Source organism: Siniperca chuatsi, linkage group LG5 (assembly GCF_020085105.1).
Source record: "Siniperca chuatsi isolate FFG_IHB_CAS linkage group LG5, ASM2008510v1, whole genome shotgun sequence".
In the NCBI taxonomy this organism is placed as follows: domain Eukaryota; kingdom Metazoa; phylum Chordata; class Actinopteri; order Centrarchiformes; family Sinipercidae; genus Siniperca; species Siniperca chuatsi.
Genome location: NC_058046.1, coordinates 3,370,615 through 3,386,235, shown reverse-complemented (window position 1 = coordinate 3,386,235; position 15,621 = coordinate 3,370,615). Strand labels below are relative to the sequence as shown.

The following is a 15,621-nucleotide window of genomic DNA, read 5'->3' as shown; positions in this document are numbered from 1 at the left end:
GGCCATACAACTGCAAAAGAGACGAGAGTGAAATCAGGGACAATATTTACAGCAGACAGATATTTAACAGATCATTTTTCAGACCGAGAACTGTTATACAACCATTTGGTCAAGGTTGTTATTCATTCAGTTCCCGTCACCATTTAGCACATTGTGTCTTTATCAAGAAAAACTCTCCTGTAGGAAGAGTAAAAGTTTTCAAACCCACTAAACCTAACTTTGTCGTCATAATTGATGACATACTGTATATTTGGATGGAAACCCAGTTGTTGTCTACTTCCAGCACTTTTCCACAGCCTCAAACGCATGTTATTACAGTGGAATAAACCCATGTAAAGACAGGTGCCACCACATTCTAGCTACACTTTGCTAAAACTGCAAAGAGGCTAAAAAGCTCTGGAGAGCTGCAGAGTTGACGATAATGCTTTGTGGCTTTGTCACTACGAGCCACCCTTTTCACATTACTCATAGTCATTTGATTCATTGCCATTCTAAAAAAAATATTGATTAATGGAGCTTTAACTACATGCTGTGTCTTATTGCCAAGCATAAAAAGTCCCCAGCACCAAAACTTTGTAGTAAAAGTTTACTCTCTTGCAGACAGAAATACAATACTTCTTCAGGGTATCTGGGTAGCTTCTAATGAGCCAATCAGCACTGAAGGAGACTAGGCCAAGTAAGCAAACAGACTCCATTTATTTTGGTATCCTAGGGGGAAACGTAATCTGAGCCCTTTGTTTTTCTTCACTGTCTAGGTATATGTCTGTGTCTGCCATTTCAATTACTCAGCCAAAGTGTGGAGAAAAATAAAACTATTAAGAGATTCTATGATGTTTACCACAGGTTTTTGTTAAGATAAACAAGAAAATTCGGTATGCTTTAAAAGCTGGTAGACGGGAGATAGAAGGGGTCATCTTGATTCAAATGAGATCAGAGACAGTAAACTGAGCCGATGTAATGAATGGGAGATTAGAACAAATGGATTTTCATTAGGGGGGGGGCTGCTAAGCTATTTTCAGTGGTTACCATGTTGTGGTAGCTATTGTACATGTACCACCATAAATTTATACTTTATCTATGGTATTTAGTTTAGTGCTATGTAGAGCTTTTGATGTTAGGTGGGAGCAAATCTGACCTTGATGTAATTTTGAGAAATTGGTTTAATTGTGCTTAATATAGTACACCTTCACTGATCCCACTTTAGCGCCAGGCTGTTAAAAGCTTTCACCACTGACCTTACCTGATAATACATCAAATTCTGTGGTGAACACAAACAGAATTTTTAACACCTATCTCTGAGGCTTGCCAAATTAATTTTGTGTAATATCAATGCTTTTCATTACACTGACTAAACTAAAAGCTATAGTCTAGACCCAAGAACACCAGGAAGCAGGATCCAGCAGCCTCCAAACAAATCATAACTCTCTCGAGTCCCTTTAAGCTGCTTCTGAAGAAAAAATAAAAATAATCTCTCCAACAATTACAGTTTGGCTCATTTACGGTGACAGTAAAATTGTTTTATTTTCATTTAATTTCCCTGCGCATACAAAGAAAATTTAGTTATGGGTGATCACACTGTTGTCCTATAAATCCTACCTTCACGAAAAACACTTACTTATCATTAATCACAACTTTATTATTTCTTTTTTGGTTGCATTAGATTTTCTAGTAATAAGATATTTCTTTCCTGTGCTCCTTCCAGCAAAATTGTCTTAGTGGTGTTAACCACATGTGCATCAGTCAGAGGAGGAAAAACATTTTGAACATGTTTTCTTACTTACACTGTGGAAACAAGTTTCTATGGGTCAAAGAAGGTGAGCCAATAACTGCAATGCTTTACAGCCTCTGTGGTTTATTCTTGATTAAGGCGGATCAAGGCAGCAACAGCTTGAGGCAAGCTACAGTCCACAACACCAGTGCTAATGGTCCCACTGGTGTGAGAATAACAATTATCTTGATCATTGCTGTATTGGTTTAGAGGCACTGTTAATGACAATGATGACAGTGATTGTTTCATTTTATTTTAGGACTTTAAGGTTAAAGCATCAGTTACATAACTGAATTATAAAACACTGTAATAGGCATAAACATCAAGGTTTGCTAGAAAATAGAGAGTGGAAATTTCTCGCACAGGGAAATCTCTGGGTGTGTGCTCTTGCACTACTTTGTGAGGACTAGCTTCTGACCTTGAGAATGAGGACATCTTTGCAAAGTGAGGACATTCTGTCCAGTCCTCACCTCTTCAAAGGGCTGTATGAGAGTTTAAGTTTTAGGGTTAAGGCTTAAGGTTAAGTTGGGGACAAGGGAATGCATCATGTGTGCTCACAAGTATAGGAATAAAAATGTGTGTGTGTGTGTGTGTGTGTGCTCACCTTGGCACTGGTTGTCCTGGATGAAGAAGCTTTGCGGGCAGCTGGGGACACAGCGGCCCTCGTGCAGGCTGGACAGGGAGGGACAGGATGTACAGTTGTCTGCAGATGGCCCAGTACAGAGCCAGCAGGAGGGGTGACACTCTGAAAAGGACACAGAGAACAGTTTTCATATTCACCATAAAAACATATAAAGCTGCGGCCAGACAGAGAATGCTCGACCCCCCAACTGTGCTTCCTTACCACTTCCTATTGCAACAATAAGAAGAATAAAATGACAAAATGAGTGGACTACCCATTTTCTTGTTGTTTTTTCATTTTACTGAATCTTCTAGAAAGGATTTTGTTTGTGGAAAAAAAAGATGCAGTCATTTTTACTATTAAGCATTCAGTAGCAACCAGGAGCGTACTGTTACAGTAGGGTGAGTCAACTGAGGGCAGTGTGGGTTTGTTTTGCTGTATATACTACTAATTTAGCTCTACTGGAGCAGAATAAATGTATCAAAACTGAATGAAGGAGGACTGCTCTTATATACACCTATACATAGTATACACCTATAAATATAGTATACACCTATAAATAGTTGCAGCCTATGTATCTCAGCCTGAACTGCAGCCAATTTTCACCACTATTTTTTTTTATCCTGCGGTCACTCTACTGTAACAAGTTCCTTCCCTATTGGCATTTTTTTGGAATCTGAGTCTCAAGCGCTTTTAGTCAGCTCTGCCAGTTAGAAGTAATGTAACACTCAGATGAGGCCAGCAGCCAGCTTCACCAATCAGAAGTTACGCATTAACACTAGAGTCAGTGCCAGCTCAGAGAGCCTGATCCAAGAGGGCCACAAGCCAGCAAAGACTTCTGAAATATGCTCTGCTGCTTAGTTTGGACTATTTAGTTTAGCTAATGAAACATAAAACGTCCAGAAGGATCATTTAGGATGATTTATATCTGAAGGATACAGATTTGGAAGTTGCAGGTGGGGAGGTTAAAGCTACACCAGGTAACTTGGCTCCAAATGGCAGCAAGGATTAATTGCTTGAAACGTTAAAACTCAGAAATCATGTAATGTGTCATGAGTAAACTAAATACATCACACTCATGTTTTCCAACTTAGCATGTCTATGATGCATCATAGCAAGAGAAACCCAAAGGATCAGAAAAACCACTACTGCAGTAAGTTTTTTACTACTGCATCTCTGCAACACAGAGACAATACAAAGGGCTTTACATAAGGCAAAGAAATGCAGCAGGACGACATTTAAAAATAGATAAGAATTCATAAAATGGAGTAAAATTAAATAAAAGAGCAAAAGGAATACAGTTTGAGTGTAGTTATGGCGTAGTAATAAATTACATGATACATTTAATGAAAGGACATAAAAATGGAAAATTACACAGGAAACTAGATCATTTTAAATTTAGAAATAAAGAAAAAGAAAACAATCTAAGATTACATTGGATGGAGCTGGCTGGAGAGCTATCTCACTGATTTCTAAGAGAGTTGTTTTTAGGTTTTGAATTCTTCTGTTCTTATCTGATGAGTTTCATTTAGACTATAAATACAAATCTACAGGTCTCTGCTGTTCTGCAACCTCATTTCATTTTAACACAAGTGTTCCCTAATGCAGCTTTTAACTATCCACTGTTGCATTTTTAACCAGTATTAACTTTATGTGTGAAGTTTTTGGCGACTTGTTGTCTTTTTTTACACTTGGCTTCAAATTCATGCAACCCCTCTGTCCCTGGATTATTTACCCTTCCCCTAGATGCCCCACACCCTTCACTCCACACCACTGCTGCCCTGAAACAGGTCTTTTGTGCAGCCTTTGATGTCTGCTTTGGCAGCGTGAAGACAAATAGCTGAGCAGCGCTATCAGCTCTGGCAGCTGAGCCGAGCCACGAACCAACCGGCTGCTGGTGGTGGTGGTGGGAATGAAAGACAAAAGACCTATCACCAACCGGCCGGGAGCACCAAGTGTGTGTCTGTGTGTGTGTATGCACTGCCTGACTTTTTTTAGTATACAGTATATGCACTGAGGTATGTGTGTGTTTATAATTACTCCTCTCTGGATTCTTTGAGAGGGCTGTCAGTTGTATCCGGGTCTTGTGTACACTCTGCATGACAGCCACTGGCAGCAGCAGGCTGGTGCTCTACCTGAGCCAACACTGCAGCTTGTGTGCGTATGTGTGTGTGTGTGTGTGTGTGTGTGTGTGTGTGTGCCTCAACCTACAAAACATTTACCCTTTGGGAACACCTCAGTGTCAGAGCGAGGACCTTGAAAACTCACAGTGTCAGCCGAAACCATCAATCTGACGTCCCATCATCGCCCACCTTCTCCCTGCTGTCTACCCATAATCCCCTTCCCCTCCGTCAAATATGGCAACTTAATTGGTTAGCTGAGATGAGAAGGCAGACTATATGTTTCCGTGATTGAGTTTACCACCCACCGACATGTCTGTTCATCCATGAACACACTACCAACAAAGAGTCATCTTGGTCACATCTGTGTGACATAAACACATTCAGTTCACACAAACCTTCATATAAACAGTCAAAAACAAACAAACACTCAGAGGCATATTAAATAGGCTTCCTGTCGAACTTATTCCATTAATGAGAGGAGCGAATAAGAACGGTAAGCAGCCTCTTGTTCTTTTATTGCAGCTTGGATATCTAATTTGTTGTGGGGCGGAAAGCGCATTTTGATTCCTGTAATACCCAAATTCATGTGTGCAGGCGTTCTCATCACACATTATCTGCACACGCTCAAAGAATCAGATTCATTACTTTGTTTTGTGCTGATAGGGTCATAATTTCAGGTGGACGCAGTCGATGAGGTTGTGATTTAGTTTGGGGGTGTGAGTGCTCCTTGATGCCTTCCACAAATGATCCTCCGGGTAGTACAGGGCTGATCATTACATTAGTGCAGCAGAGAGTTCTGCGTGCTACACAGCAGAAACACTAGTGAAGGGTTATATCTCATTCGTCTGAAGTGTCGTATCACATTGATTCTGCTGTGTTATGATATGCACTTCTATGAGAGACAATTTTGAGGGAATGGCAATGCAATGGACAACTGCTCTGGCAGTGGAGTTACAAGTACATCAAGAAAAATTGTGCTGTTTCAACTCTTGACTGCTATCGAAACTGGAAGTCGTGTTCCTGACCAGATTTCTGCGCTATAAATCACTAAAATTATATTAAATCTGCTCAATTAAACTGCAGCAAATTACCCCAAGCTTCTTCTCTGGTCAACTGGTTATGAAAGATATCAGGTTTCCATCTATCCCTTTACCTGTTTTCTAGCCACTTATTCTGGTCAAGGTCAAAGGGAAAAAGCCCACATGTCCGATACCTCCAGCTTCTCTGGATCTCCCTCTGGATCTCCCTCAGGTACCCATCCAGTCAGCTGTACTGGGAAATCCTCCAAAAGGACAATGAGGTGAAGAGGTATCCTTACTGGGGACAACTACCATGACTGTTTTTTTTCGTAATGCAAAGGAGAAGTACATTGATACTGAGATCCTCCTGAATCACTGACCTCTTCAAGCACAGCGTCACTGTCTTCTCTCCTGCTTTTATCTGTAGTCTCATTCTTCCTGTCACTATATAAAGCTTGTCCCAAAGATAAGACTCAGACAGAAGGAAATTAAGAGACCGCTCCTCCAAAGTTAAGTTTAACACATTGGAAGTATTTGTTGACCTCAGTGACTTTTCCAGTAATGTTATCAGGTTTTGAAACTTCTGGTTGGGTCATCAAACCAAACTGGTCACAGGAAGAGGGGCCAGGAAAACAGATATTCACAAAAGCTAAATATGATTTGGATTCAGAGGGATCAGAGAGGACCTCACACTAAAAAAAAATTAGGTTTGTGAGAGGAGTTAATGGACAAGAAACGCAGAAATAACAGGAGCAGTGCTTTTTGTGTTCAATGTCTGCAAAAGGGTCAGGTGCTCGCCTGCTGTGAAAGCTCAGAGTTCAGAGCAGATTTAAGGACTGCAATAAAAACTGGCAAGCAGATATGTAGTCACACAGATGACAGCCACCACTACACTTTCATGTACACTATGATCTGTCATGCTGTGTCTAGCATGTTACAGCAAAGCAAGGTGACATTTTTAACAGAATCAGATGTAATGGTGGAAAAAGACAGATGTATAAGGCCTAGATTGAAAAAAAAGCAGAATTATAGTTAAATTCTGAATATAAAACCCCAAAGAATAGTTGAAATTATGAACTTTAATCCATGACTACTACAACTTTCTACAGATTTCACAGTTCATGGTGGAAAATCATTCAATTTCAAACACACCTAGACTCTTGGTCCCCATTTCTGAATTAACTTGAGAGCTGATTCCTCTTTTTGTTGCATCTGTCATACCTCACAAAACGTATCTCATAACTTCAGACCTACCTAATACTATAACACAGTTCAAGTGTAAAACAACCGTAAAGTATATAACCAAGTGCCACAACCTTTATTTCACCTGCATGATTTGTATTTGTAATATTAATGCATTAATAAATAAATTAGTTTGTCAATCTTAACTCCATCTATACCGTGTGTTCCAAAATTCCAAACAAACAACAACTGTAATGTCTATGACATTATGAAAAGTGATCCAACACAGTTCAGGTGTGTGTTAACCCTTCCTGTACGTGACGGTGTGCTGCAGCTCGACCTGTCTATCGAGCAGCATTAAACCTCCTACACAGCAACTATCTCTGTCTGCACAGAGAGCTTCTGACTGGAGAGGAGAGCGATTTACAGCCTGGAATTTGCTCTCAGACATCCGATAGCTCGTCAGCTCCGGCCCACTTAATGTGTACATGACTGTGTGTGTCTATAAGTGTGTACGTTATTGCTGGAGTCTGTGAATCTCATGTGCATGTTCACATGTCATCTTCCTTCGCTGCAGGACACTAGCTGCTGAGGAGGTCTGAGTATCTGTCAGAGTAACACACACACACACAGATTTGTACAATAGCCTCCATTGTTACCAGCCGTGCACCTGAACCCACTGACACTCCACTGAGGGAAAGCTTTGTTACTGAGAATAGAGGCAGAATGGAACAACTTGCTTTACATATTACTGTGAATAGAGCTTTAATGACACGTCATTTATCAAGTTGATCCTCAGCTCATTGTGCTGAGCCTAATTTAGGAAGCTTAGATTGAAAGAAAACTAGATAAGTGGCACTCAGTCAGACACAATAGCTGATGTACGATGTAACTCTATGCTGAGACAAGCAGTTCAAATCCAATTTTCAAACAAACAAAGATTTCTTTCTAGTAAAAGAAAGCGTGAGCAGGAAAAAGCAGAAATCCAATATTTCATTTTTAAAGGGTTGCTGAAACATAATTCAAATGTTTTTTTAACGAGTAACTTAACCCCTGTTTTTTTGTTTTGGTCTAGAGGACAGAATTATTGAAAAAAAAGCAAATAATGACTATTGCAATGAACACTATAGACTGAGACTTGGATCAATTCACAGTATTATAAAATGACTACATGATGTATAATATACTAATTGAACTAACTCAAGTTCAATCATCAACATTGAATTTACAATGTTGAGTACAACATGCCTCAGAGTCTATCAGTGGTGTTAATGTAGACATACCATAGTCTAAAAATACTCTGTTGCGAGTCATGAATTCAAAATGTTACTTAAAGCTAGAGTGCGGGACTTTTACATAGAAATAAACATCCGTTACATTCTAAACCCTTGCCAAACGAGTTCACACAATGCTGATTAAGCCTATCACCGCCAGGTAAATCTCTCTGTATTTGGCAGTATACAGCAGTTTTTAAATCCAGTGTCTGTGGCAACATTCCCGCGCTGGCGCACCGGTAATGGTGCGTTTTATGCCAACCAGCAATGATTGGTTCGCCAGAGCAGAGCACAAGCCTGGGGCGAGCTCACTATAGGCATACGTCATAAGCACGCATTGACAGTGTTTGTGTAATTACTCTCACTGCCAGAAGGGGGAGATAAAAGTTCCGCACTCCAGCTTAAAGTAAAAGTACAGAAGTATTATCATCAAAATGGACTTACAGAATCCAAAGTAAAAGTACTCATTATGCAAAATGGCTCATTTCAAAGTGTTTTATTATTATAGAATATTATGTTATTCTGTTTTTATCACTAACAAATACATGTAAGAGCATTTTAATGTTGTAGTTCGTCAATTTGGAGGCAAGTTAAAATACTTTGTATACTACTAGGTAGACTAGTAACATAGTACTGCAAAAAATATCATATAAGCATATCATATGTTTTTTTAATGTAAAAAGTAACTAGCAACTTTAAGTGTCAAATAAATGTAGTGGAGTAAAAAGTTCAATATTTCCCTCTGAAATGTAAATTAGTGGAGTAGAAGTATAAAGTAACAGAAAATGGAAATACTCACGCAAAATACAATTATGTCAGAATTGTTCTTAAGTAGAGTGCTTGAGTAAAAGTATTACTTTCCCCCACTGGAGTCCATCCAACCCCCACATATGGGGCAAGATTAGAGTTCTGGGCGGGCACCTCTTTGCTCCGGTCGAGGAACCTTGAAGTACATCCTGAGCAGCTGCCCAAAGGCCTTTGAGAGAAAGCTGTTATCGCTGAAGCCATGATAAGATGCTGTAGGTAGTGGCAGAGCACACTGTATCAGCCATCAACAGCAGCAGGCACCTCTGCCCTCCCTGGACGCACATTGTTTTTACAAGAGCAGGTGAGCAGCTCCAACCACAGTCCAGGATGTCAGCAGGCTTACTTACTGAAGTGACCGGCTAGCAGCTGCATGTGGACCTGGGTAGGCAGTTCAAGTTCCCTGACACCATTACACTGACATGTTCTCACTGTCAGAGGCCTCAAAGCAGGTGATCATGTTTGAGGGCCGGATAGCAGGCCGTTCACTCTGCAGATCATTCATCACCATCAGAACCACATCTTAATTGACTTAATTTTCTGCTCCTTTTGCTGGTTAATCTGATGTTTCTCCTTAAATTCTGTATATATTGTTATTGTGAATACATCCTATGCAAGACTTGCTTGCCATTCCATTTAGTGACAATAGCCTTAAACTTGAACTGAAACCCACTCTAGCCCCTGTATTGGCTCAGTGTTGGTCCCATGCGATCGCAGAGATGAATGGGTGTTAGACGACACTCCAATCCAACTACTACTCATCGATTGGTAATTGTCTCTTCCAGGATGATTAAGGAATCCATTACTGCTAACGGCTATTCAATCCAGGTAAGAAAACAAAAATTTCTCTGGTGCTTGGCCCACTCTGAATTTAGTAAACTGTTGTGAGGAGACAAATCATACTATGACCTAAATGTTTTCAGGTTCAAGATCCCTAAAATCAAAGTGATGCAGACTCATGGTCCCCTGCAGGGATACATTTGCAGTCTGCCCAAGTATGATGCAAAATGAAGAATTTTACTTTCTGCATTCCTGCTGTTTGATTTGATGTATTATAAAAAGGAACCCAGAGGTTGCAAATATCGATTATTGAAAGATAAAAAGCATGCTAACTAATTTGTGTTGTCTAGTATAATCATTGTGTGACTCCTAAAGAGGTTGCAAATTCCAATTTGAGAACTACTGTGACTGCCAGCAAACCAGCAGGAAGGTTTTCAGTCTTGGTAATACTCACTTTCCTCACACAGCAAACAGCACAGGAATCGAGGGAAAAGTACTAACAACAGAAGCAACAAATTACAGTGCTCCCCAGCTTTAGGTATCCAGGAACCATCAGCTAACAGGAAACTATAAAGACATTCCTCAGAGCACCCTGTAATTGACATGATCACTAAACTGTACTCGCAACTTGAAACACAGCTGCTGAGTGACTGTAAACAGACAGCAAGGACTTATCTGCAACCACGGGGGAAATCCCAACAAACCTACCCAGAATGCAACCTGCCTTTTCTTCAAACTCTTCATATCTCCTATGTCTCTCATTTCCTACACTATCTCCACTTGCAGTTCATGCTTTGAAATCAGTTAAAAGTTTCAAGTTTTCTTGATAAATAATAGGACAGTTCAACGGTGAATGTATACTGAAGCTCTGTATTGTTTTTTCATTTCCCGAGTGTCCAGGTATGTCTGTTCGCTATACAAACGATGGATACTGCAACTCTGCACGTATATTTAGACTCACACCTCCCGTATTTTTAAATCTTAGGTAGATCTCTGTTCACATCCTGTTTCCTACAAACAGTCTATGTTGGTTTCTTTTAACCATGACCACAATCTTTCCCTAACCTTTACCAAAAAGAGGTGTCTACCTATTGTGTGGTTTACTTTGGAAAGTCGTTGGTGTTGCAAAAGTCATAAACTAGAAATGATTCATGAAGGCCAAAAATACAAATAAGATAGCATGACTGAAAACAAGACTGTCAACAATAACTACTTAAAAAAAGGAAACAAAAAATGCTGCAGTGCAAAAATGCTTTAAAATAGACTAATTTTGTTTTTCAAAACCAAGAGAAATGAGTGCAACATCCTTCTTCTTTGATGTTCGGCATCTTATGTTATCTAAAATTCAATCTTAATGTACACAGCAGCTTTTAAACCAGTGGTTTGCAGTGTGTGCTTTATCTCATTTCAGGTAACAGCAGCTCAGGCAGATGAAAATTGAGCTGAGAGGAAAGTAGAGCTGAACAAAACGCCAGCGTTGGCGAATGACTTGGCTGCGCTCGAGGAAGAGACAGCAGGTAGAAGAAATACCCTGCCAAATACTGAACGCAGTATGGTCAGTGGGCACAAAAACTGAACAGGGAGGTAAGAAGTTAGTAGAGCGGTGATTGTGGTAAATGGATAGAATTTCACAGCACACAGTTGGAGGTACGAGGGAGGTAACGAAAACTGATTACAGTCTTTATATCTTCCTTTTCCTCTTCATCGTTGTCCTGCTTCATTTAAAAAAAAAGAAAAGAAAAAAATACCTCCTGGCATTCTGGCAAGGAGGTGGTTGCTGCAGTGGTGTGTGTTTGTGTGTGTTGGTAGGTGGGTGATAATTATTCTCACTTGATAGACTGTCCCCTCAAACCTCAAACCCACCTAAAAAATTTGCCCATTACACGCACAATTTCACACTCACAAACAACCTAATCAGGTGTCTCCACACACTTTCTTCCCTCTCCAAACAGAAATACATCCACAAATTCTACACACACACACACACACACACATACACACACATACTATTCTAGATGCCTTCAAAGCACCAAAGACCCAACTTCTGTCTAAACTTTTAGTATTTTGCCAAAATTACCAAGATGGGAAGGTTTTTGCCATTCTGCATGTTGCTATAACACTTGCACTAAGTAGTTGTACTGTAGCATGTAGCATATGTTTATATTAGCTTGGAGTGTCAATACAACATCTACAGTAGACACCACTACACGTTTCAGCAATAAAGGATCACTTCACTTTGTAAGTTGTCTTCTAAACTTTTAACTTCCTGATCAATGCATTGGATGCAGGTGTTTGTTGTGTCTTTGTGATGGGATATCTTACAATATGAACCAAGGCTGAGATTTTTTTTTTTAAAAGGCAGGACCAACCCTGAAATTCAGTTATCATTCGAATTGCAACTAATGATTATTTTCATTACTGATTACTCTATTGGTTATTATTTTGATTAAGCAACTAATTGTTTAGTGTATAAAATGTCCAAAAATAAAGACAAATGCTCATTGCGAGTTTCCAGAGCCTAAAATGTCGTCTTTCAACTGAAGCGCTTTGAGCAGTCGGAAAAGACTAGAAAGGCGCTATATAAGTACAGTCCATTTACCATTTACCATTCTGATGGCAGTTAAAAAGGTGGACATTTGCACATTGGAGAAGCTCAAACCAACAATTGTTTGGCATTTTTATTTAATAAATCACTTAAAACAGATATCTGATTAATACAATTGTTGTCAATTAATTCACTGTCAATCGACTGATCGACTAATCATTCCAGCACTAGTTACTGCAGTTACTGAAATTAAGGCACTGTTTGCATCACGGTTTGCCATTTGCTTGAATAAACAAGATTTTGTTTGCTTTGTCATGGATTTTCCTTTGTGTTCTGATTGAAGTTTGCTTGCTTTCATTCGGCTTGACAAATTACATTAGTGCTAATGATTACCTGATCTGTTTTGAAACCCAAAGTGACTGATAATTGACTTGCTAATTGGCTTGGTAGCTAGTTAACATCCATGACTAAGAACAGGTACTGATCCTCCCGAATAAAGGAAGAAATTCAACAAAAAACCTTATGTACTCACCTCTGCATGTCTGCATGTAATCCAGGAAGCTGTGTGCAGGACATCCAGCTGTGCAGACGCCGTGTTGGAGGTGACTGGACTGCAGCAGGAGGGCTTCCTCTGGTTTGAGACAGCGGAGGCAGTCTGAGGCCAAGGGTCCCACACAGGAACGACAGGAGGGATGACAATCTAAAAGCAGGGGAGATGAAAGGTCAGAAGGTCAGACTGACAGTGGTAGAAAGCACTTTTTACAGGCATGTATAATTTAGAAAAGACTTATTTAGATATAGGCTCTTACTGTGGCAGGTGTTGTCCTGGGAGTAGAGTCCCTCCCCACAGGCCTCCACACACTGGCCTTGGTGGAGAAGGAGCCCACCTGGACACAAGGTACACTGGGATACAGAGGGACCCCAACAGGCAGCGCAGGAACTGTGACAGCCTGAGGAGAAAAGAAAAAGGGAAGAGCTGAACCAGAACCGTAGGTTTAAAGAAGGTTAATGCTTTCTCTATTTCATGACATTTTACTTGAAGAGCACTGTGATGCTTAAAGTAGACTGTAAACATTACAGCAATGTAGGTAGGCCTTTGTACCTCACATGCTTAATGTTCTTTCATAAACAAGAAAGGAGGTTGCTTGAGGGACAGTGGCTTGTACTCCCAGAACTTTGACTTCATAAATAAGTTACTTCACCTGATTTTCTATTTGAAATTTGTGCACAAGACCAGAGATCTAAAACAAATAATTAAGTAAAAACAATGGTTAAATATTGCAATACTTGACTAAGGAGGCAAAGTTTACGTATTAACGTAGAAGTTTAACATGAAGATAGAAACAGATTTTTCAATTAAGGATGACATTGGAACTGGGAACTGTTTCAATGTTTTCTTTGGTTACATTTTTTAATTGTACAAAAACCATCAATTTAATACTGTCACCTACTGTTAAATGAGACGAACCAAACCCAAATACCAAAAAAGGAAGGCAGCAAATGAAAACTACAGTATGTGTGACCAGATGAAATTGATTACTATAATGACTAACTAATAATGACAGTATGACATGTCAGGATAGAAGGAGCAACAAACAACAACAAGTTGGACTATTTGGAAATAGAAAAATGCATTTTACATTTTCATGTAAAATGCCAAATAACATAAAATTCAAAACACTTTTTTATGTTTTAGGTGTTGAGGATTTAGCCTACCTCTGCATCTGCTGTGGTTGTCCAGGTAATGCTGAATTGGACACTGGGAAATACATTTCCCATGATGCAAGGCGGTCCCCGGCAGACAGCTCATGCACTTGGGGTTGTCGGGGAAACAGGAGGCGCAGGACGAATCACAGGCTGTGAACCACAGCATGTAAATATTAATGGCTTCTGGTTGGAATGATAAAATGCATTGTGCTCAATTTAAAAATGAATGAATTTTACTCAAGTAAGATCTCTTAACCAGAGTCTGTGAAATATACTGAATTTCACTTTGTCACTGAGAGGACCACCATGGAGTTAGTCCAACTTTTAGTTTCAATTGTTGGCAAGTATGTGTTTAGTTTTTGTTGTAGTTATAGTTGTAATTTAACAGTGATAAAAAAAAAAGTCTAGTTAAAAAAGTCAAAATATGTCCAGAAAACAAAAGTAAACTTGTGTGGGTGTGTGTGTATGTGTGTAGCGTTCCATATTGACATGACAAGGCTCAAACAGACTTTTGCCTCCATCTCGACAGAGGCTAAAATCAGTGAAAGGTATTCCTACGGCATGCTGGAGGGAACAAAAAAGGAAACCTATCGAATCTAAACGAGGAAGCCCTGAGGAGGGAAACTGAGACATTAAAAACCCTTCAGCTTTTTCCAGATGTTGACATTTTAAACAAAACCTCAAAGCACAAACTGGCAAGTTCTAATGGATTTGACCTTTATCCATAAAGTTCCTCGGGTTTTGACATTTTCTAAAAGAGGGTTCCTCGCTGAGTGCTTTAACTCTTCCGTATGAGCTGGAGGAATAGAAGAGCCCTCCAGGTGGTTCTAACCAAAGAAAGAGCTTAGCTATGTGCTGCTAAGTTCACCATCGCCCTGAGGGAGACCTATTCTTGCTCCTCTTCATCTTACCTCTCAAAAATAGAAACCATCCATATTCATACAGAATCTCTTTATTCAAAGAGCTTCTGAATCCTCATTAGTGCAAAAGAGAACTGCTAATTATTGTATTATTTCAAATTGTTTGTTTGCTAACTCTGGCTACTGCTGATTTATCATTTTGGCATCACGTGCTGGCAAGAAGCTCCATAGTGATAATAAAAAACAAGCCCAAACAAACCTTCACCTCCAGTTCACCGCTAACAATAAACCTCTTATTGTCTAAGATGTTGTTTTCCTGTTTACTGTATACTGCATCGGCACATTCTGAGACATCTAATTTGTCTGTTTAAATATCAACTTTTACTCCTCATGAGGTGAAGCTGCACAGTGAACACATTTCAGATGGATAACTGCAGATTTGTAAGTTGCTTTTTCCTTAAACGTTTTTCTTAATGTAGCCTTGAATTTAGGAAAAAAACACACCAATTGACAGTATCACATATACTGTATATTCTGTATTTGCTTGTTTAAACCTTATTGAAGCTAGATCTCACAAAAATCTTGCCAGATGTATATAATTATATATATATATATATAATTATATACACACATATATAATTATATATATATATATAATTATATACACACATATATATATATATACATAAATACATATATATATATATATATATATATATATATATATATATATATATATATATATATATATATATATATATATATATATAGACACACTTTGTTGTTTGGTGGTAGAATCTATTACAGAAAAATCAGAGTCCAATAGAAAATAGAAAATAGAAAATAGACCAGAATGCAATACAGGTTTTGCTTTCTAAGTAGCATGTAATATGTTAATGTCCATTTTCTAGAAAATTTGTAATTGAAGTAGACTTTT

At 39.0% G+C, this 15,621-nt stretch overlaps 1 protein-coding gene across 2 annotated transcripts in view; it reads right to left on the bottom strand.

Moving 5' to 3' along the window:
• Nucleotides 1-15,621, bottom strand: part of fras1 (Fraser extracellular matrix complex subunit 1) — a 252,323-nt gene that overhangs the window by 108,039 nt on the left and 128,663 nt on the right. For both annotated transcript variants that reach the window (XM_044195242.1, XM_044195243.1), the window contains exons 15-18: nt 13,834-13,974; nt 12,927-13,067; nt 12,650-12,817; nt 2,373-2,513 (exon numbers count right to left, since the gene is read on the bottom strand). In XM_044195242.1, the coding sequence (XP_044051177.1) occupies nt 2,373-2,513; nt 12,650-12,817; nt 12,927-13,067; nt 13,834-13,974 (591 nt within the window). The remainder of the gene's footprint in view (nt 1-2,372; nt 2,514-12,649; nt 12,818-12,926; nt 13,068-13,833; nt 13,975-15,621) is intronic.